Raw genomic sequence first — 24,203 nt, 5'->3', positions numbered from 1 at the left:
CTTAAACAAACATATGTGTTTTACGAAAGTTGGATTTAATCGCTCAAAATACTTGAAATTGAAATTGATGACTTTTACATAAAACCCAATAAGAGAGTACCGAAGAAATTAACCGATGTCGCCTTCAAGTTGTTTGTTCTGTAAATTTTATTGTCTTTAGTCAACAGAAAATCTTAGCAGTCAAATATAAAAACAAATAGAACCTCAGACCCCAAGCTCAAAATATTATCAATCTCTTTGTAACCTCTCATGTTTAAAGAAAATAAACATTTGTATGTTGATTTAACGCAAAGCTGGTCCATAAAGATCCGTCACAAAAATTTAATTCCAAGACTCTTGTATTTATTTAGTTAAGACATAAACCTTTATTTCAACGTCTTATATTTGTAAGTATTTGCATAGTTCATACTCCAACCCTCTAAAACCCATAGCAATACAACTGACCCACAGACATTTGATAATAAACAAATAGTGAAAAAATTGAAATTGGCTCCGTACAACGTATGTCCACTTTGGGAAAATAAACAGGAAAAGAGAGTAATCCATTTGAGAAGTGTTGGTTTTATTAGATCGATTGAAGATTTGAAAAATGACAGATTGAAAATGAGTAATTATTGGTCAACGCGCCGGTCCCTTGAGAAAATTAGCAAATAATGTATTTCTATATGAAGATCTGTGCAAATAGAATATGAACCATCCAGGGGTCATGGCATTATATACAATTTTTGTATTCATTTTCAAGTTATCTTATAGAAATGATAATCCTGGTGCTGATTATTGAATATTGACAACCGGCGGTCAGTTTTAGCTTGTAAATCATAGCAGGAAAGTAACCACTTTTATTAAGGGCATGCTGCTTATCTTTAAGTTTCAGTGTACAAATTAAACTCACCTGTCCATAGCGAGTAAATGTTTCACTTAAATACAAGTTTTTCTCCCATTTATGATGTTGAAAAAAGGTTTTAAATGTTGATAATTTTGAGGAAAAAAAACTTTTAGAAGAAATGGATTACAGAATAATTTTAACCAGTTTTCAGTGAACATTTGTACAATAAAAATAAAGACATATTCCCTTTCTAATATACAAAAACATTGCATACAAGTGCATGTAAATTCCGTGTAAATAAAACGAGATTTGTACGGGATTTACTGCCCATAACGTGTCTCCGTGTTCATGTTTACTTTGAGAAGACTGGTCAAACGAAATTTTAATTAATACACGGAAAGTCCATAATGAAACGGATGGGAGTAAAATTAAAGCCAAAGCGCAAATATTAACAAAACGGTGCCATATTTCTGTTATTTATCCAAAACTTTGTACTGGTCAATTTCGTACTGTTTAAACATTGCATTCCAAGATGGCCCTTCGTGTTATTTAAATATAACAGAAAACTAATTATATGTAACAGATGAAAAGAACTGTGAATAAAATAAGTGATCAGCCAAATAAAACGTTTCTAAAGGTCTGTATTGACAGTTAAACTAGAAAATTAATACTTTATAAAATTTGTTTTATTCCCTTCAAATAGTAAAGTGGACTGTGATATATTAAATGAAATATTCAACCATTTTTGTAATTGTTATTGAGAAGTAAGTAATTTATAAAGTTTCCGTTTCCATTATTGGACAATAATTTTATTCATTTTGATTACATTAAAAAAAAAGAATGCGTCTGAAACGAGTATAAAGAAACATTGAATAAGATGTTTCTTTTACGTAAATAAGAAAATTCCAAGTCTTCCCTGTTATACTGTAGCTCAGTTATTCTTTGTTTGTTTATCTAAGACATCATAAACACCAGTATTGTATTTACTTTTTCTAATGTTCAAAGACATTCCCATCCATGTTATTGATTAATACTTAAGTGATTAAAGTAACTTTTTTCTTCGTGTAAAACGACCTGTTTTAAAATTCGTTTAGTCAAATGGATTAAAATAAGCAGGTTCTGGAATGTCTTTTTTTCATCCTGGATATTCGTTTACAAGGGATATTACGGTAATTACTCTCAGTTTTAGATTACAATTACAGCTTAACTTGATGATAAGATAGTTATAATATAAATGGTTGTATGAGCCATCTTAATGCGGGAAATACAATGTTATTAATTCCATTCCGTGTGACGAGAATTCACGGGAATTGGCGGGACTTGCAGTAAATTACAATCTCTATTACTATTGCTTTTTGGAACCAATTGAGAAAAAGGTATTATGACATTTACATTTATAAATCTCACTCTGATTCACCGCTAGAAATGAGGCTTTAACAGCGGGTGACATGTTAATTTGTTTACTAATTTGATTTTCATCTCGAATATTAGAAGAAACATTCATTCATGTTGGTCTAGAATAAAACATAAAGCTTTCACCCTAATCTTTCTTCTGGTACATGAAAGACACGAAGTCTGTGGTTGTCTAAATCCGGCCAGCATGGACTTTAAAATCCATCAACTCTTTGGGCTCTATATGGAGTGAGTACTCAAATGCACCATTCCTCTAATAAGTTAAGCCAGTTAAAAGTACAGCGAGGAGCTGGGTGGTTGATACACTTCAAAACTAGAAATGTAGCAGTTTGTCTAATTACTTTCTAAAACACTATACCTATAAAATTTGCTACCTACTAGTTATAATTGTTACGTACATAAAACACATTTTAAAATAATGTTAATACTCTTGTCTTATTATAAAAAGTTACATTTTGATAAATGTTGAAATAAAATGATATACACTCGCTCTTTTGCTCTATTGCAATTTGAATTGACACCGTAGTCTAAACTTGCGTCTTGCCAATGTTCGTAACTCATTTCCATGTTAGAATATTGAATCATAGAATTATTCTAGCGTTGTTTTAATTCTCTACAGTATTACAACGGACACATGCCGCACATCTCATGACGCTCAATTGATAACACGTGACCATCACGTGAGCGTCTATTTAGCTAAAACACAACAAACCAGGCGGGTTTCTAGCATTGTATATAAATACAACATTGGGTGGCAAAGAAAGAAAACGGAAAAACAAAGATTCATTAACACTGATTAAATTCGCAAAAACAATAACATTAGACCTGATTAAACTTACCATAACAGATGCATTAACAACACCAAGTTCTTTGAACTATGTACGAACTCTGTTTCCCTGTTTGCTAGTTTGAACATTACCAATTTCAAAACTTTATAACTCAACTATTACCCTAGTAACTTTGTTTAGAGACCTTACAATTTTTGTAATAATTTACTTTCAGCGGATAAGTTTAATTGATTAAGTTTTGGCTAAATAATAGCATAACTACCTTTATTTTGCGTGATAACGTGTTCGGGAGCTCAAATAAATGTTATCTAAATTCTTTCACCGGTTGTTGTAATACCCAAACAATTGTTGAGTCAATTTAAACCATCCAGTATTATCTAAAATAGTTTCAATTACTAAATTAAACAGTCGGGACCCTAACAACATGTGAGTATAGTTTAATCGAGGAATTAGAGTTATGCGATAGCCTAGTACTATATTGCGACAACTGGGGTGTAATTGAGTTCCCGCTTAATTTTTGAGGGCCTTTTGATACGATTTATCGTTTATTACTGAAAATGAAAAAAAGAAATATCTCCTCGGAAGTTTGTAGAACGGGGCTGATTGATCTTTATAATGTTATTGAGTATTAAGTGCGTATTTGTCCAAGAAAGGTTCTTAATATAGTTGAAGTATTTAATGAAATTACTACTTGAAACTTTGTGATGATATAATCGCCTTAATTCGTTAAGTGGATACGATAAGGATTAACTTACCATATACACTTTAAATTACATTTTTTTTCAATTTCGATCAAATTAACGAAAATATTTTAAATTACACAAACAAAAACAACAACTGGTACTGCCAAACAAGAAAACATATTTTATTTATTGGAAACACTTAAAATATCTTAAAAAATTATACTAAATGTTAATGGTGGATATAAGACCATTAAACACGTGCAATCAGCACGCGTGCACGAAATGCGTCGCAATAAAAACGTGTACATTAAAAATACGGAAGTTTCAAGTGAAGTGTAAACTTCCCCAAAACAATTATTTACTAGTGAATCATAAAGTGCGGGATTTTAAATATATAAGAAGGCGGGACAGTCAAATGAAAGAATCACATTTTTCATTTTCTATAATTTAAACAAATGTCAAATTCCAGAGTTATCCATTATTTTTGCTGTTTTCTTTTATCTTTGACTTGTGTATAAATCAAATATCAAATAGATTGCGAGAAAAGAGTTAAACTCTAATCTATCTAGCGTCCAGTTGTAATCTTATAGATATGAGAAATCCATTTATCTGGTTATTTGACGGGTAGAATGATTTCTAATATTATATACAAACAAAGTGTAATAAATCCAATGAAATTAGACAACAAGAAGAATTTAAGTACATCTTTATTAAATAGTTTTGGTTTTTAGGGACGCTAGTGGTTTTTAGATTATAAAGAAGGGAAGCAGACCTGAATCATGGTGAGGCCCGTCTAACAATCACCGGTACTTACAATAAGGTTACTACAGAATTTATTTTAGTTTGATTGTGATGGAAGCTATTAGCTTATAGACACACTTTAGAATTCGTGCCTGGAACCAACTTGTACTGAGTGTTTCTTGATCAAGGAAACAACGCCTTGCCTCCGACGGGATTTGAACCCATGCGGCTATAAATCATTGTCAGACGCGTTAACCACTAGACCATGCGGCCACTGCCACTACATACAGACTTAAATTATACATATGTATGTACATTATCTGCGAAAAGAGCTGTTGAGTATTTCTGATATTAGGACTATTTCTTATACTAGGACTACTTCTTATATTAGGACTATTTCTTATATTAGGACTATTTCTTATATTATCATAAAGCTGATTTGAATACTGACCTTCGTTTCAAGATTATTGTAGAACATTCAGTACTCGTATTGTGTTAAAGGGTGTTAAACAATTTAATGTTCTGTCCTTTATTTCTTTATAGATCCTGTATGTTGTAATTAAGGTTGTTACCACACTTAAGTGAAATTTTATACAAATCTATATTTATAAAATTATGCTTCTAAAACTATTTTCAAACATCGAAGAATATGTAAAATATGTACTGCAAATATTTGTCAACATTATATGTAATCATTAAAATATATGCATTTATTTTTTATTGAAAAGTTAATTTGACTTGGACTTTATAGAAAATAAATTTCTAATTACCTCCCTTTATTAACATGAAATGTAAATTTCCGTAATATCTTTACAAATAATGCTTTTTGGAACTTATAATAGAAATAAATAATCTTCATTTGAGCATTATATTTATGATATAAAAACATAAAAAAATGTGTTACAGGATCTTTAAAATATACTTTCTCTCATCTCTACATAAACGAAGTGTTTCTGATAGATAATGTAGTTCCATTGCGAATAACATTACAAATATTTGTTTTTATATAGAAAGGAATGTATAATAGTGATAGTGTGTAAGTACATATATTTCATTTAAATCATTATAATATATATGTGTGACAATCAAAGATAAAAATTTAACATTATTAATTAGTATTAATATCTCATAATATCTTAAAAGAAGGCTCTTCTTTATTTAGACTCCATACTAACTATTTCATAGGAAAATTATGTTCTTACATTAAAATAATATAGCTATTTAAAATAGTGTCATCTACATATAAAAGAAGAAAAGGGGAAAAACTATAAAATATTTCTAATACTAAGAAGACGGGCCTCTTTTGCAATAAACGCATGGTAATTATCTATTTTAAGATTTGTGGAGATCCTCACAAAACTTTTATCAATCGTCATACGGCGTCGCTTATTGTGTTTTAAGCAAGTACAAAGATAAGCCATCGGAGCTATGAAGATATTATTTATTGCCCAACTATGTTCATATAACGCTTTTAGTGTCAATATACAATCTACGAAGATACATCATGAGTAATTCAGACACTGTCTGTATTATTTTCATTGATTACAATTGTTTTGTCGTGCGGTAAACTAGCAATCATAAATATTTTTCAGCGATATAAATTGATATTGAAACGGTGGGATAGCATCAATATATAAAACTAGCAGACAAATAAATATCTAAACAGGTGCGTATCGAGACAATAAATTGAATTATATTCCATATTGTAAAGGACTTTAAAGGGGCACATAACTCTACAGTAATTTTACACATTAATATTGCATTATTGTCTTTTTTATATATAAGAATGTTATTTTATTATACATTTAAAATATTTCTGGAAGGAACTGCATGGGGTTCTCTAACTTTGTTATATCTTTTCTTGATCTTTCGAAAAAAAGAAGAAGAAGAAAACAATAAACTTTTGAATGTGTTATTCCTCTTTGCGAAACATCCTTACGCACGAACTATAGAAGTGGATGTGACAGGACAGTGTGTTCTACCTATACAAAAATTGCGAATCAAACAATCATTGCAATTAAAGAAAATCTAATCTTTATAGATATGGTGAGAAGAGATTGTTTGTCTGTTTATTTCCGTGTATCCTGTATATTTCATCAAACATCAATTTGTACATTCCTTTTGTGGTACAATTTAGATCAAATTGAGCACGACCTTTTGCCCATTATCACTGTAATTTAGCCTTTTTGTTTGGAATATGTGAATAAGTAAAATAATTTCAAATAAGAACTAATCAATTTATTACGATATTCTTAAAACATAAGACATATTTTTTACACTTTAAAGATATACTTTGCTCAAATTTGATAGTTGAAAATATTGATAATTGCTACACAGTCTCTTTGTAATGATTTGACTTCACACGAAGTAGATATTTTATGCTTTAAATCCTATACACTTTAAGTGGACACACTATGAATATATATTTTTTATGAAAGGGCCAGCTTTACTTTACCCGTAATAAGGAACGCAGATTCCCATACTTAGTTTGTAAGTTTTTTTATTTAAATAAGACATATTCGTTAGAATTTTATAGATCTCAAGAAATTTTTGCAATAAAAATATTTTACATAAAAATGAGCATAGTATATCTCTAAACATTCTTTTATGCCTTCTATGCTGTATTGCTGATTAGAAAATTCACCTTTTACCTTTGTTTCCTTTAATGAATATATTCTAAATTATAATGCCTTTTTAACATGAGCAGGGATAACAAGGGGTGCAGTAAATGCCCTTATTTTATTAATGCTAACCAAAAACTGTGTATAATAAAAGACGTAATGTTGATTTAAACATCGCAAACACAACAATTGTTGCCTCTATGATACATGTAAAACGATATTTTCCGTTTTTCCTATTTGAAAATGAAAATCATACATTTGCCGGATACATTCACCTGACGCTTTTTATTTACTGCATCGTACTTGTAAATGAATTAAAATTGTAAAACGATAGTATAAAACTATTCAGTGGATGCCACAATAAAACTTATCTCTAATTCTCTAATATCTTATTTCTTTAAGGGTTAACCCGTGCAGTAATGTCAAATGAAACTGACAAAATTCGTTTTGTATTTTGTTTCTTTTTGAAGTTAAACTTGATACCCGACCTCGCGTTCCGACTGAAATCATTTTAAGACGAGTGCGGTGTTAGCACCGAACACCACCGTAAAAAAACACTAGCATCGGTGTGTGAAAATATCGTATGCAAATTATTTTTAACGCTGGATATTATCGAATTTTATCTTTTTAAGCGAGAGAAACATTATCAGAAAAAGGCCTGTCTGTTTCATTCATATATAGCATCATATTACAAGAGAGGTATGCTGCGGGTTTTGGGAGTATTTGTTCCGATTCACCAAGGTCAAAGGACGCATGCGTTAAACTTACGCATGCGCACACACATCGTGATTCGGACAATATCGCATTACAAAGCTATTTCAGTTTTTCTTCTACAAAAATGCCAATAAATTACATAACAACTCGTCATCTGATATATAACTGATATTTTAGAGACTTGTGTTGTAAATTACTGCCTAGTTTTCCAGGAATTCGTTCTGTTCAAACAAACTGCATGTTGGCTGTAATTCAGACAAATTTTGTCATCTAAACATATCGAGATAATTTGGAGCTTTCGCGTGATGAGATTGTAATAATATTAAGAAAAGATAATCTGTTTTGATTAACGAGCAAAGAAAAAGAAGATAGGTTCTAAACATAATTTGTTAGTTTGCACGCATAAAACGCGCCAGGTGTCTGTTGTTTGGTGAATCAAGCGGGATCTGTTACTTGTTAAAACAACTGTGAGCAGCAAAATCTTGTTATTAACATCGGAACATTTTTTAGAATGTCTTCGGAAAATATAGAGGCACAACTTTAGAATTGTTTTAAACGAAGACATTTCCATCAATTATATTTTTCCTCAAAAGTATTAAAAGCAAACATTGTGTTCCTTTTTCTCTAAAGGAAAAACAAGATATACTGTTTTTTGGTAGCTTTTGTTGTTTATTTGTTGTTGTTTTGTTAGGGACTTGTGATGCTTTGAGTTTGAAATTGTTCACTGAATGTAACGTATTTTAATATCAAAATAATAAATAATGAACCTATTATTTAGTGTCTTATCAGATAGAATTGCACAAGGTGACCCGAATACAGATGTTATTTTGACCATTGACCTAACGAAACATAACCTTACAATGGATTTCTTTATGTACTGCGGCTCCAAATATTTAAGATAATAATTTTAAAAAGTGAGAATTAAAAGAATGCCCTAACTGGAAGTGATTCAAGGTTACGAATAAAGGAGTGTTCTTGGCCGGTTCTGCGTAACTGTTACAATAAAATGTTTGAACATTATCGTAATATGAATCTTTCATATCTACATATACCCTATTATCATAGATAGGTACGTGATTGCCTTTAAAACATACTCAGACTATGAAAAACATAACGATTTTCTCTATATTCATGCATATGATTTATTTCTAAAATGTTGCAATTAAAAGCAATATATCCTTGTTCGTCTCAGAGTAGCAACCATTAATTTGATGGCATTTTATAGGTATGTATAAGTTACTTCTGACGTAGGTCCATTTAAAATATAAATCATGAACGTGAATTTCGTGCTTTCAGTGTTTTAATGAATTGTTTTGTATGTTATCATGGAAACATTAGCATGTTTATGTTCCTACTCTGGGCTTGGTCTTCAATGGCACTTGTTAACCAGACCCCCTTCATTGCACCAGGATTTCACTGAACCTATGAGATTTGATGTCCGTTAAAGCCATAAAAATAACCTGTTATACGTTGCTACACTCATAGTTGAAATGCTTAGAAATCTTTGAAAGTATATCATTCTGTAGAAATCATGTTTTTGTACCGTAAAACAGTGTATTCCAGACGTGCGTGGTGTATTTGTTGAAAAGTTTATAGATACGGGATATGTTTGAATAAATTTTGCACGGTTTTCACGTCAATGAGAAATTTTGTTCCGTGAATGAAACTCTGAAGACATTATGGAAATCTTCTTCCTTTGACTATTCTTTTAACGTTTATCGGAATGATCTTGTTATAACAGAATGAATTTTGCACGTGTAAATGATGATGAAATTTGAATTTTACGAAACATTTTATTTCTTAAAGTTGATAAGAACCGGTCCCTTATCTTAATAATTTAAATTTTTGAAAGGAAAATATAAAGTATTATAGTTTTCCTGTAATTACAAAATGTATAAAACACTTTATTGCAAATACATCTCATACGATATGTAGACAAAAAACAAAAATGATGTATTTTTTGCACACAAAAAATGCCCCGACAAAAAACCTACCTGTAAGTTATCTACATGGATCAATGCCAATGTCTTCCGAATGAGAAACTTATAAAACTGTCAAAATACCTTATAATTATGTTATGCATTTACAACTTTTCTTCTGATCAATTAAAATAAATAAACGCATTGCATTTCATGAAATTCACATTAAAATGAAAATAAAATAATGTGTTTTTGAAACATTGGCCTGTTTTTTTAAGTCATTTTATTCAGCTTAACCATAATATAATACCAAAAGGTTGTTGTTGCGTTGTTGAAATGAATGACCATTTTATAAACAGATCCGTTTAAAAAGTTATATCAAATGCATTAATGGAACTTCTTAATTTTAAAACACTTTCCTGCTTTCTGGTTTTTAACTTTATTAGTGCTTACTGTCATCAAATCACGTTGTAAAACTCCTTATAGTCTTTAATTGATGCCTTATGATAGGTGACGGGGAAAGATGAGCATTAAAACCCTTACAATAAACTAAGAGACACTGCCTATAGAATCCTGTTGCAAGGAAAAAATGTTTTTTGCATCCGGGCATCATTATATTGTTTGTTTGTTGTTTTGTTTTTCATTTCCAAAATATGCGCTGATGCAAGAAGGCAATCACGTGACTGGTCCTCTTCCAAATGCCATAGACCAATCAGATTCAATTTAATAATTAATTAACATGTACTAGCATCAATATAGATATATCGTTAACTTGGTGCAATATCGAGTTAAATCCCTTTATTATTTTATAGGAGTTAACTCGTTAATGCACAAAGGTAACGATATTTAATTAATTCATGGAAATACTGACATCTATGTACCTTAAATACATGAATGAATTTTAATTAAATGTTGTATTATGACGCTTTGATAATATACCAATGGGAATTCTTGCACATGCGTATTTGTTTTCAAAAGGACCAAAAGAAGTCCAAGTAAAGAAAAGTTATTCTATGTAAAATTTTATATGCATTATTTGAAGGGTTGTCAAACACATTAAAACATTATCTTCATGGAAATTATTTTACAGTTTATTCATTGATTCTTATACTGATAAACATCTGGCTGACATTCGTATAAAATATTTCTTTTTTCTTTTTTGAGAAAAGAAGAACATATCTGTATTTTTTTTGCACTTGAAAGATATGTTTTTATTATTTTATATGTATATTTAATTGCCATTATTTAGTGGCACCCTGCACGCGCTTTACGTCACGAATTGATAGAATTCTTCTAATTTTAGAAATATCAAACATAAGATTGCAGATAAGGGCCGTGTCGGCCGTACAATAACTAAACAATTAACGTTATTAAATCAGACATCCAATTTCAAAGAACATCTGATTTTTATCATTATTGTATGCAATATTATGAGCATTGTTTTTCTCGAATCATTTGAATTTATTGCTCGAGCAAGCTTACGCACGGGTTGAAGCTTTAGAGAAACAGTAAATGATTGATATCAATTTCTGGAATATTATTCCTTGGGAATGATATATTTAATTGATTAAGTAATACCCGCACGTGTTCCAGCCATATCAAATTGCGGTGAATTTCTTTGATATTCTATTCAGTATTATTTCTATGGAGTAGACTATTTTTCGGAATTAAGAATATGATCAAGCGAGATGTATTGCCCATGAAAACGCAATTTTGTAATAAAACGATTCAAGGCATTTGTCTTCATGCGAAACTGGAAACCAATTCTTTTCAATGCAGAATATATCAAACAATAATGTATATGTGTGTTACGTAGTTTTAATAGTTTATATTGAAATATTATATTTATGAATGTAGTCAATGACATACCGGTTTAAACGTTAAATCTTGCTGGCTTCCATCAAACATCCAGGGCCGCAAGTTAAAATTATTTGAATAAAACATAAGTTCTGAAAAGCAGGGGCAAAACAATTTTTGTAAAAATAAATGCACGTTAATTCTATTAAGGCTATAAATGCGAAGCCCCGTCGATTTGAAATGACTTGTCATTTTTCAGGTCTCGCACGTAAAAGAATTTAATGGGTTTATTTTTACATTTTGAATTATAACAAATCACCGTTTTCGGACAATCGTTATGAAACTATCCGTATCAAATCACGCAAGGGGTTAGGGAAATGAAGTGCGCAAATGAATTTTAATGATGTTTATCATAAGAAACCATGCCTAATCAGCGGGTCCATTTATGTGCCAGAATTTAGTAAATTGATGAAATAGTCCGTCTAGCTGACGCATTGTCAGTGAATTGATACATTGAGCACCACTCCATACCCGTAATTGATTCTTTTTCACGGTAAATTATCATTTAAATCAGTGTGAAAGTTTTAGAGACAGCTTCTTGTTATTTATGCATGCGAATCACCGCTGGCCCAGCCTGAGACTATTGTCGCATACAAATATATCATCATGTCAAGCGAAAACTAATAAATAGAGATAACTTGACTGACAAATAATATTTGTCAAAATTGTGTAAATTTTCAAAATTTACCAATGCTCATTTGAATATTCTGATGTGTTTTTTTTCACTGACTATTCAGTGTTACCAATTTTCTTTTCTGCTGCTCTTGCCGACAATGTCATTTCCTATGCTAGAACATATTAAAATGATATATAACCGGTTTATATCTGTTTGGGTTATCAGTCTACAGTCTAAGATCACTATCGTACTTTCTATTGCATTTTTATTTCTTTCATTTATTCAGGCCCTTCTATAGGTCCTAATAATTACTATATTTTTTCGCATTTTGTCATTACTATCAATAATAGGCTGCTATTAAACGGAGCTGGAAAGATGCACGCAGTATGTTAATCTGTTGTCATACACGCATGCGCATTGAAGCGTGTCTCATTTAAAAGTAATTATTCCAAAGAAAAAGCATTGCTGCATTTTGAACTAAAGTGCTCGATGTATTGGAAAAAAACACGTTATTCCCAGACTGATATTTCAATGGCGCTTTCACAGTTAAGTCAATCCATCTCCAACAAGGGCGACAACTGCGATGATTATTTGATGATTTAAACAGGAATAAGTCATAACCCAATCATGTGACCGCAGTTTTTATTTTTGTTTACATTGTTAAATAGCTTTAAATAGACAAAACTATTGTTCTTTCATTTCGAGTGAAAATGAATCGCCATTAGCGATAATTCTATTTCATTACGATCAAACAAAGCGCTAACATTCATTTTTATTCATATTAACATCATATCAAAGAAGCAAGAAAATGTTGGAAAGTCATGTATACTTTAACAATAAAACATTTGTTTTGTGATTTTTAAGTGTTTTTTTGATATTGACTAATTCAATTTTATAACATTTATACTAATTCGATTAAGTTGAATTGAAGTAAAAAATGGAGTTATTATTATTTCTTTTTGATTCTGCATTATCATATACAAAGCTCATATATTTTTCTGATACATTATTAATAATACAGATATTCTGAATATTACCGGCTGTGCAGGGAGTCAACCTTGTATGGAAATTTATTACACATTTAACGCTAAATTTGCATTATTATACAACATGAAATTGATAAGGTGTGGCTTATTAACACAGATCAATCACCATAAATAAACTCCGCTTCACAAAATTGAAAAATAATCGGCACCATTTCAATGTGAAAATTTCTGAATTTTCGTATAATTTATAACATTTCTTTTACAAAAGAATTGTACCTAATCTAACGCCATACATAATTTACGATCTTATTGCGTTTAATACTTATTTTCGTGAAATAAGACAGATTTTCATCTCAATCCAATGACATTTGCTTTTACTGATAAGAAATATGACACCCGTTTCAATTAAACAGATAGCATACCCCTCATCCATCCGTTGTTGAAATGAAAATCGCTTTGACGTTAGGACATGCTGATAAACGTCGGTCTAAGCAACTGAAGAAACTGTGATTACGACAACTCGTCGCCGAATGCCCAATGGTACAATCAACACGGAAGCTTTTATCTGTTTAATAGTATTGTCTTCGGTTTCTTCTGTTTGGCTTATTATTATAGAGGTAAAGATATATCGTCTTAATAAGTAAAGCGATACTGCAAAAATCATAAATATCAGTTTGACGCGCATTGATATACATGCATATATCTATGATTATTTCTTTCTCCGTTTATGATACAAAAAATATTGTATATATATTTATTAAATGAATTTCTTCAAAGTTAGCGGAAGTAAAGAAATATTTTGTTATCTATTTGTAAACAAGGACAGGGACGCAAAGAAGAACCGTATTGATAATAATGAATTAACGCTCTTCAAAGGCAAATCTGTAATACAGGATAAAGTCATTTCACATCACCTCTCCGCCTACTGCACACTTAAGGTTGTTTATAAATGCTAGAGATACATTTATCACGGAGAAAAGAAATACGGCATCAATTTCAAATGAATGGATATTTATCTGTTATGATAATTGACTGAAACTTCTGACAATTCGTTTGTAAATTGATAGATTTTTGTTTGCAACAATATCTACTCTGATATCTACAGAAGGATATAAACCTAATGGTTTTGTGTGACAATGATACACTCCGAAGGTATTTTTCGGGTATAATAAAAACCCCGAAGTTTAAATAATTCTCAGTGGTGAAACTGTTAAAATTGGAATTTGTAAGGATATAATGTTGCCATACAGAAATTTTGGCACAATTATAATTACTTCAATATCAGTACACGTCATCACACGATTCTGAATTGTGATACTGAATTTGTTATTCTTTTAAAGTGTTTTTGTTTCTTCAAAATAGTAAACAGAAAGTCCTGCTCAAATTAAAAGTATATATTATTCTTTGATATTTTTTCAGCAACCGTCGCAACTTGTTAAAACACAATTACTATGCTGTGGTTAAAGTTACGAGATATGATAATGAAATTAAATAAGCATATATACGTTAAGGAAAAACAGTAAAACACTTCACCTTTGCCATTCTACTTAACAGATGAAGTTAATAAATCGTAATTTATGCCATTCTGTCTTGACAAAGGGAATACTGTATGTTCCTGTTAGGGTGTCGGACTTTTCAAATCTTAACAAACAAAACTCTTAAGTGATTAAATATTATCTATGCATGTCAACTTTTGTCAGCAAACTTCAAATCAATTTTTTAATTACTGAACTTAATTGTCTTTATTGTGTCACTTCTCTTTTTATAAACATATGTAAATTAATTATCAAATCTCACTTGCTTGTAATAAAAGTCGACAGCGGTAAAATCTCTCTTATTGCTTAACGTTATCGCATTCAGCCGATATACAGACGTTACGTCAACAACGTTTCTGTTCTCGACCGCAAATGTTACCCTTTAAAGCAAATTGTATGTCAAAAATCATGCGTGGAAGTTGCAAAAGGTTGCTGCTATGCACTTACGGGGTTGCGTAGCGTCCATATAACAACATTCTTTTTCCCGATATTTTTATCCGTATTGTTTCAAACTTTACATATATAGTTTCTAGCTCTTTTTTCTTTAAAGCATGTCTCCTTACCAGATGACTTGATAACTGAGTGACGAAAAATACATTAAAATGGAATAGACTATAATTTCACATGTCCGAGAAGTGGCTGTTTCCGGAGATCCTCGGTCTCCTTTGTTAATTTCCATTTCCTTTTCTGGCGCCGTATGCTCTGAGATCACGGAAAAGCCCGGATTTACAGAGCAAATCCATATCTCGATATCACAAGTTAATTTCATTGTTAAGGTTCTTTTAAACGGCGCTAAACGGTTGAAAATTATTGTTTGATAAAGATTTAATTGGCGAGCCGATAACTCAGTATAAGGCCCGTGAAACCGAGAGTGAAAATAAATCATAAAAGCGTCTAAAATAGTAAATTTATTGTTTTTAAAATCAATATCTAAGCAAACAAATTTTATTACAATGCGTTTGAAAATGTGGACAGTGTAACGGTGGTCCCTCCGGTCTGCATTTTAATTAGATTTCTATTGTTTTCATAAAATTTTCAAAATATTTAAAATACTAATGTTCATTATGTGTTAAAATTTTGAGCTTTCTTTGTTTTCCAGTTTGTTGACAACAAAAAATGTATTCTGCGCTTTAAAACCCCATTTATTAACATAATGAGTTCATTTTTCATTTTCATGAGCTTTTCAGGTTTATGCATGCAATTCTTTGATGTTTTAAACAATTTATTTTGCAAATGTACTCCTATTCAAATAAATGCCATTCTGCCTTATTATGTAACACGTTACTTTTGGCTGTGGCAACTGATCCCGATAAGGGAATTCCTTGTCGTATTTGAGTTGCGTTTTGTTAATTATACAAATATACAGAAAACAATGGTGTTTTTTGTATTAAAAGGTTTTGGAACAGCAATCATTGCTTGAAATTAGTTGTCAAGTTCCATAAAAGTCGAAATAAAACTTGTATGAACTTTGTAATTAAAAGTCAATGTAATTAAATACGAATGGTTGTGTACAAAGAACTAACCTTTGTCCATGTTGGGAAATTAACATATTTGTAATAAAGTGTGAAGTGTAAAAGTAATAAAAATATATACGATTCAAGTCCCTGATTATATATTTCTTTGTTATGATGGCGAAATTTAATAAATGTGTTGAACGGAATTGTATTTTTTTGATTGCCTTACATAAATTACTAATGAATATTAATGAGAAATAAAATAACATTTGTCAAAATGGTTTACGAGTTGGTAAATTAAATCTAAACTGCTTTAACAAAACGTATTATTTATTTCTGCCCCTATTTCAACTATGTAACGAAGCTTATCAAACGAGTATTTGTAGTGAAATTAGTTATAAACGGATTGAAACCGATTTTTAGGGTGGTATTCATTTGAGAAATTTGCAAATTTTCAAAATATCAAATAACATAGTTATTTAACTGTCAGTAGATTGAGCATCAGAAAAAACTAACCCTTTTGAAAAAAAAACATTGCATATAAAGATATAATTAAGTCCATTCAGAAATAGGATATCTTGTTACATTCAAATGTGTCCTCCTCAAGTTTCTTCAAACAGATGTAAGGAAACCGTTCTTTAGTTATATAAGTATTAAGAACTAAACTATATAACCTAAAAATTGAGTTATATAACCAAAACGTATTACTTTGTAAATATTTCATTATTATCAAAGCTGTATCGAACACGAGGCTGTAAAGCTTCTAAATATTTTCATATTGTTTTAATTTTCAGAAAGAACTCTAAATATATTTGTTAACATATTTGTAAACACTCAATATTTAGCATTAATTAATTAACGTTATATTTATCTATTCTATTGATTATCCCTGGTTCCATTCCGTTAGATTCGGTTTCACATGGTTTGTCATGTTTTCATTTGTTAAAATTTGAAACGACATCTCTTTGTTTCTCCTTTTTTATAGATTTTAATTATTTAATGCATACATATGTTATTCATAAAGACGCATCTTTTAACCATACTGATAGTTTCATATAATCTTTCAGACCGTCTAACTTTACAATATAATTATGAAGATATTTATAATCTTCCTTAGGTTATATGCTATTTAAAATTATCTTAAGTACTTTTGTATGTTATTTATGATTAAACAATATTTTGCCAAATCAATATTATAATTATAGATCAGAAAATATTCATAAACTTTAAAACATTTACAGTTAATCGTTTATGCATACATATACGTATATCTATATATATCATTTGTTAATGGTGTCATAAATTTTCTTTACAATAGTAAATACATACATACAGACATGTACATACGTAGACTATCTTCCTAAATGAATTGTTGATTAAACAAATCAGATGCCTTTTGCAATTTGACATATTTCAATTCATAGACAATTGAGTGTATTTAACATAGTATTATATCAACCTTAATAGGTAGGTTGATTTTGCTGAAAAAAAAAGAAGTATTTTGCTAGTACCTCGTGTCTATATTAGTTCTAACATGTGCATCATGAGGTGAAAGCTCCAAACACTGCCCAAAGGCTGGAATATACAGTAGTCATATAGAATTATCATCTTAGTGCAGAAAACCGTTAAATACAACAACAAAAAACACCCAAACTTGATATGACGCACGTTCTATTATTTTATCTGGGACAACCTTAAATCACAAGTTATAAGAAATAAAACTGCTATATGTAAATGAAAGAGGAATTCTAACAAGTACATCAAAATCTCAAGGTATGTCAAAATTACAACACTTTAAATCATTTCATATTCCGGACTTTGTCAGATTTTAAAAGCAGTTTATTAATTTAACTTCAAGAATGGAGATATGCAAACAAGGCTAAAACCCAATAAAAATGTAAGAAAACGTGATTTATGAAAGTAATTTAAAGTATCTGAAAAAAGGACGCCCTGTGACACCGTGATGGCATTTATTTGTAACCTTTTCAACGTTCATTGTATAGCACTGTTGTAACAGATGTATTTATTGGAATGTATAACATATTTGATATACGAACATCATCTCAATGTAAATGAAGATAAAACGTTCATCGCGGTCAAGGTCATTAGTCTGATAGTGCCATTGGTAATGCTTCCGTTGCCAATGGTGATACAGTTAAAATGTCAAGGTCGTTTTGTTTATTAAATGGAGTATTAAAGGTAAAATAACAATAATAAAGAGTGTATTGAATAAGACACTATCAGTAAATAAACAGAAAGAAGGCATAGTTATAATAAATAGTATGAATAATGATATCAGGAAATATGAATAATAATAGTGGACAGTATGAATAATAATAACAAGAAAGAGTATGGATAATTAAAGCAGAGTGTAAAAATAATAACAACAACAACAAAGTGTATAAAAATAACAATATAGAAAATGAATAATAACAACAGAGAGAATGAAAATAACAGTAGAGAATATGAATAATAACAACATAGTATGAAAAATAATAGAAGAGAGCAATGAAAACAACAACAACAACAACAACAACAAAGAGTTCGAAAAATAACAGCAAAAAATATGAATAATAACAACAAGAAGTATAATATAGAAGAGAATAATATAATAATAACGTAGAGTGTAAATGATAACTTAAGAGAATAAGGTAATAACAACACAGCGTTTATAATAATAACAAAAGAGAGTGTGAGGAATAACATTAGAGAATAAAATAACTGCCACAAAGAGTATAAGTTATAAAGTATAAATAGTAACAAAAGAGAACAAGAGAAAGTATAAATAATTTCACAACGGAAAAAGATTATAACAATAGTGGGGAAAAAGTAGTGCAGCAGAGAGTAAAATAATAAATTAGAGAATAATAATAATAATAATAATAATAATAATAATATATAATAATAATAATAATAATAATAATGATGATGATGATGATGATGATGATGATGATAATTATAATAATGATAATAATAATAATAATAATAATAATTACAACAATTATAATAATAACAATAAAAAAGAGAGAAATAATGTAGTCTTATAAATGCCTTGAATGGATTTTATCAAAGACTGGGGTCATCGTATGTGCATAGATGACAGGTGATGTGATGTTATTATATATACATGTATACATGTATACAGCATTAGTAGAGATCTTAATAGTTCAAACTCGTATACAAAACTATTGTCAGTCTTTCAATTAAAAACCAGTACACTTTTATTCAACTGGAGTTTATAAATATTTATTAGAAAATAAGATTACGAGCCTCATCACGTGACAAAATAACCGAATAAATTATTAATATCTTGTTTCTAACAAACATTAAAACATTTAATTTAAGAGGTCGGATAGACATTTTACTCCCCTGAATAACAGATGCGAAATCAAAATACTATTGTTAAACAATGCACTCAAGTGCTTTAACAATGCACTTAATCAAAGAGCAGAGAACTGAATGCATTATAACGATCGCAGCACAGAGTTATCGAACTTTCATTAAAAAAAACAAAAACAAGCTTTGCTTAATTGTTAAGACATAAGTTGATGAAAACCTGGGTAAAGACTATAAAGTTATAACTGAAGTGTTTTATCAAAACCTAAAACGTAAAGCTGACTTAAACGATGTATAGTAATATATTTTCTGAATTTATATGTACATGAATGAAAAGGGCAAAATAATCTACATGTATATGAGTTAGTCTGAAAATGCAATCATCTTAAGTTGACTTTTTCTCCAAAAACCAAAATTTATATCAAGAGGATTTTATAGCAAACCATGAATATTATCTAAAAACATTGAACTCTTACCGAACTTCATGCAATGTCAAAGCGGAAGGTTCATTTCATGTTTTTGTTTGTTTGGTTTTATGGTTTACATAGTTTAGGTCAAATTGTGCCGAAACAGGAAAGATTATTTTTGCTACCCTTGGGTGTTACAAATTTAAAGCAACACCCTGGTCAAAAGCACCTCACCTGCTTGAGCTAAGAAATGCATAGACTCCAGTTATTTAAACCCATTTAGTTGCCTTTTGTGATCACGTAAGGCTAAAAGGTGGCTGCAGTTCTGATGCCTCAACCCGTAAAGGCACAAGCGGCCTCCATTCATGTAAAGATACGTATAACTGAGGACGATGCTTTCTCTTCGTCATATTATCTATTATATCAGATGATGTTTTAGTTTTTTCTACTTTGGCGAAAACTTAGAAGTGTGAATTATACACAAATAAACGGTTACCCATTCAAGCTTTATCAATATTAAATACTAAATTATTTAGATAGTTTAATTTCACTTGTTAGCAGTTAGTTTGCACCACTGATTACACACCAGCAACGACTATGTATACATGTAAAACAAAACTATCATAATTAATCAATGGAAACTTTGAATATTATTTCAAGACCTATTTGAATTTAGAATAATTTAAATCAGATTTTCAGTTGATAATTATTCATATTAAATACAGTACTAATTATAGAATATCTTTATGATGATAAAATACTATGTTCCTACCCGATAGAATGTATTTTATTACTTACAGGTAATGATAATGTGTCAGTTTCAACCAACAAATATGCATAACACGTTTAATGATATTTTTTTTTTTTATCTTGTTTACTGCTAGTACACAACAAATACACCGAAACATTCCCATCATTATTATATATGTGTCATACATTAAAAAGACAGGAAGAGATTCTTTCTGGAAAAAAAACACATCATTTTGTTTTCACTTAAACTGTTAATTAAAGAGAATTTACGTTAATTATTTAATCAGGGCATTCGTTTTCAAATGTACATAACCAGAAGAACGTCTGTGAAAGAAATAGAAATTAATTATTTCAAATGTATTCCTTCTTTTTGATGTACATTAGATTCGTGGATTAGAGATTATTTCTTTGGGTGCGAGGATATAATCATTTGCATCTGTAGTTAATATATGAAGAAACAACCCAACGAAATGTTCTTCTTTCCCCCCTAAATGATTAATTGTATTTAAGAGAGTAGTAATTTTTTTCTTCATTTTTTTAACACATTGGTCTGTCATGTAGTCTATGAAAATAAACAATTATTGCTCGTTTTTAGTCCAAAAAAGCTCTGTAACTGTTGGATTTTTTGTCTACTATGCTTTTAGTTTCAATTTGATTTTTTTCATCTTCACAATAATTGTTATTCTGCCAATTTATTTATAAACTTGGATGATATTGATGATGATAATGATGATGATAACGATCATGGTGATGATGTAATGCTAATGACACTTATTATCACGATAATGACGATGCCAGTTGTGACGTTACTAATAGAATTGACAGTGATAAGGTTTAACACATATATTCTTATCAATAGTTTTTAAATTCTATACATTTTACTATTTCATATTGAAGAAAAATATATATTTAAAGATAATGATGATGTTAATAATAATAGTGATGATGATGACGCTGATGATGATGATGATGTAATATACAGTATATATTTAAAGATGATGATGATGACTTTGAAAATAGTAGATGTCAAGTAATAATTATGTGAAGTTGAGCATTGTTTGAAATCACTTATAAATTTATTTGTGAATGCGATTGAAATGATGTGTTTAAAAAATTAAAGAATGTATGAACATCGATAATGTTTAGTTGGATTCATTTCAACAACTAATTTTATGCAAAAAATAAAGAAAAGTACATTTTGCAAATTTGTTTTCAATGCTGAACTGGATTGCCAGATGAACATCGAAACCTTCTTTGTATTCCCGTGTTATTTGAATATATCCTCAGAACTATTGCATTGTTTTAAACGTACGTCTCAGGCACTCTCACTTCAAATTTATATTCTTTTAAATGCTGTGTTATTACCGTTATCAAAAATCAGTTTTTGTCTTATCTGCAAAATCTGTGGACATCACGCACTGTTTATTGAGTTAAAGTGTTCTAACAAAAGTAATAAAACAGTTTTCTAGAAGTACTATAAGAATTGAATTCTAAAAGAATTTCAAATATAAAAATGATAAAGCCCTTGAATAAATGCAGGTGATTCAAAAATTCTGCATTTTTTATGATATCTGCTTTAGGAGGAAATTAGTTCCGTATATATGAGATACACAGGTGTGCATTACAAATATAAGAAAACAATGAAGCCCACAGCCTCATATCACATGACCCTTTCGTATTTTTTAAACAAAAAAATGATGATTAATTCAACAATTTTCAATAAAGGTGAACACTGATAAAAAAGTAGGATAAGTTAACAATATTGCAAGTTACTAAAGTGCATTAAATGTACTGGTACACAGTGAAGGATAAATTGACTACAACAACACGTCTGTTATATAAAAAAAACATGTTTATATACTAAAGTAAATAATCATCATACTGTACATTTTATTTTTGTTAAAGATGATACTAATTAACTTTGAATCAATAATCTAAAATTGATAATAAAAATCCAGGTTAGACAAACCGTGAAGGTAATTTGTTATTTATAAATCAATCATTGTGACACTTAAACTGACAACCGCAAATTAGGAATAATTAGATTAGATTTTCAACTTACCTTGAATTTGTGCAATCATCATACAGCACGTCAAATTCTTTGCACGAGATAAGCTTGCATCTATTTACACCGGGTTGAATAGCCCCAAGTCCTCTCAAGACTCGAACCTGTTCAACGTTACACACCACTGGAGTTATGTCTAGTCTTTTCAATTTTGTATACACTGTATGGAGTCCTCCGACCAAGTGTTTAAGAAATAATTCAAAAGCCTGTGGCAGACATATGAGTTCCCGTCCGTCAACGTTAAAGGCGGCGATCTTTGCCCCGCGATAGTTGATTAGCTTGCACACGTTGTTCTCCGGGCTGCAGGCGATCGGTGGCGGGGAGCTGTACGATACTTTATGAAGTTTACTCAGAATATCGTGACCATGACTCAACATGCTTCCGTGCATACTGGCTAAGCTTGGTCCCCGGGACACGATGGGTGTGGTCGGAGGCTCGGGACTGCTATGGCTGAGAGATGGAGAGACCCGGCTCTGAGCCATCATGGCCTGTGCCTGATTATGGAGATGCTCCATTTTTGCTAAAGCTATATCCATCATTTAGTGTCCGTGTTATTGTTCTATTTCAACAAACTTATTTATAAATATAAATATAAATAAACAAAACTATTTTAACCACTGTCATATGTTTGAATAAAGCGCACTTCAACTTCTCTGTTCACAAGTTATTTAGCTATAACCATTTGAAATAATTCTTTTTTTTTTCTTCAAAAAAAAGTTAGTTTCTATTTCACACAACACTTCTCAAATTCAGTTCAGCTCCTCTTGATATTAAATGCTAACACTAAATGTACATATGATGATTTAACGATTAACTCCGGTTAGCTTGTGCACATGGAATAAATAGAAAATCTATCTTTCTGTTACACATGCGCAGTTGAAGCTTACTGAAAAATCACCACTACCTCCTGGAAGAAATTAATTTGAATAGAGATTACTACAATCTAAACTTTTTTCATGGACTGTTATACTATTAGACCATTTTGAGAGTATCGGATTCATTTGACGCGCGTAAATAACTTTTATTTGTCAAGATATCTTGTCAAGAGGCGGAGCCGAAATTAAATTCTCGTTTACTATTCGACTTCATTTGAATCTCTCAATAAATAAATGGGCGTATTTCAACTGTATTCGAACGTGATATTTGCCGAGAGAGAGCGAGAGAGAGTTTATATTTGCAGTATATGGTAGAAGAGAAAAATTCGTATTGTTATCTATTTCTAAACTATTTGATCTTTTAGAGTTTTTAAAAAAGGTGCAAAGTAAAGAGTCGATGAATAAATGTGTTCTTTTATTTCGTTTAAACTGAAAGGTGTGTTTTCTAAACTAAATTCAAAATGAATTCCGTCAAGTTGTATATAATTGTATATTGTAAAAGAAATAATCAATTGAAAAAGAATTAATTACAATTTTCACAAACATTTTTTTCTTCGATATTTAAGTTTAGATTTGATTTTAAATGTTTTAAAAATGAAGAAAAAAAAGAAATTTGA

At 30.1% G+C, this 24,203-nt stretch overlaps 1 protein-coding gene across 1 annotated transcript in view; it reads right to left on the bottom strand.

Annotated features, from left to right (window-relative positions):
• LOC132721249 (dachshund homolog 1-like) overlaps nucleotides 1–23,675 on the bottom strand; it is a 42,893-nt gene extending 19,218 nt beyond the window's left edge. Inside the window, exon 1 of the mRNA XM_060705527.1 lies at nucleotides 22,709–23,675. Coding sequence (XP_060561510.1) covers nucleotides 22,709–23,250 — 542 coding nt within the window. The 5' untranslated portion in view covers nucleotides 23,251–23,675. The remainder of the gene's footprint in view (nucleotides 1–22,708) is intronic.
• Between the last annotated feature and the right edge of the window lie 528 nt (nucleotides 23,676–24,203).

Source organism: Ruditapes philippinarum, unplaced genomic scaffold (assembly GCF_026571515.1).
Source record: "Ruditapes philippinarum isolate M1 unplaced genomic scaffold, ASM2657151v2 ctg1636_1_1_1_1, whole genome shotgun sequence".
In the NCBI taxonomy this organism is placed as follows: Eukaryota; Metazoa; Mollusca; class Bivalvia; order Venerida; family Veneridae; genus Ruditapes; species Ruditapes philippinarum.
The sequence above is the reverse complement of the archived record's forward strand: the minus strand, read 5'-3'. Positions and strand labels throughout refer to the sequence as shown.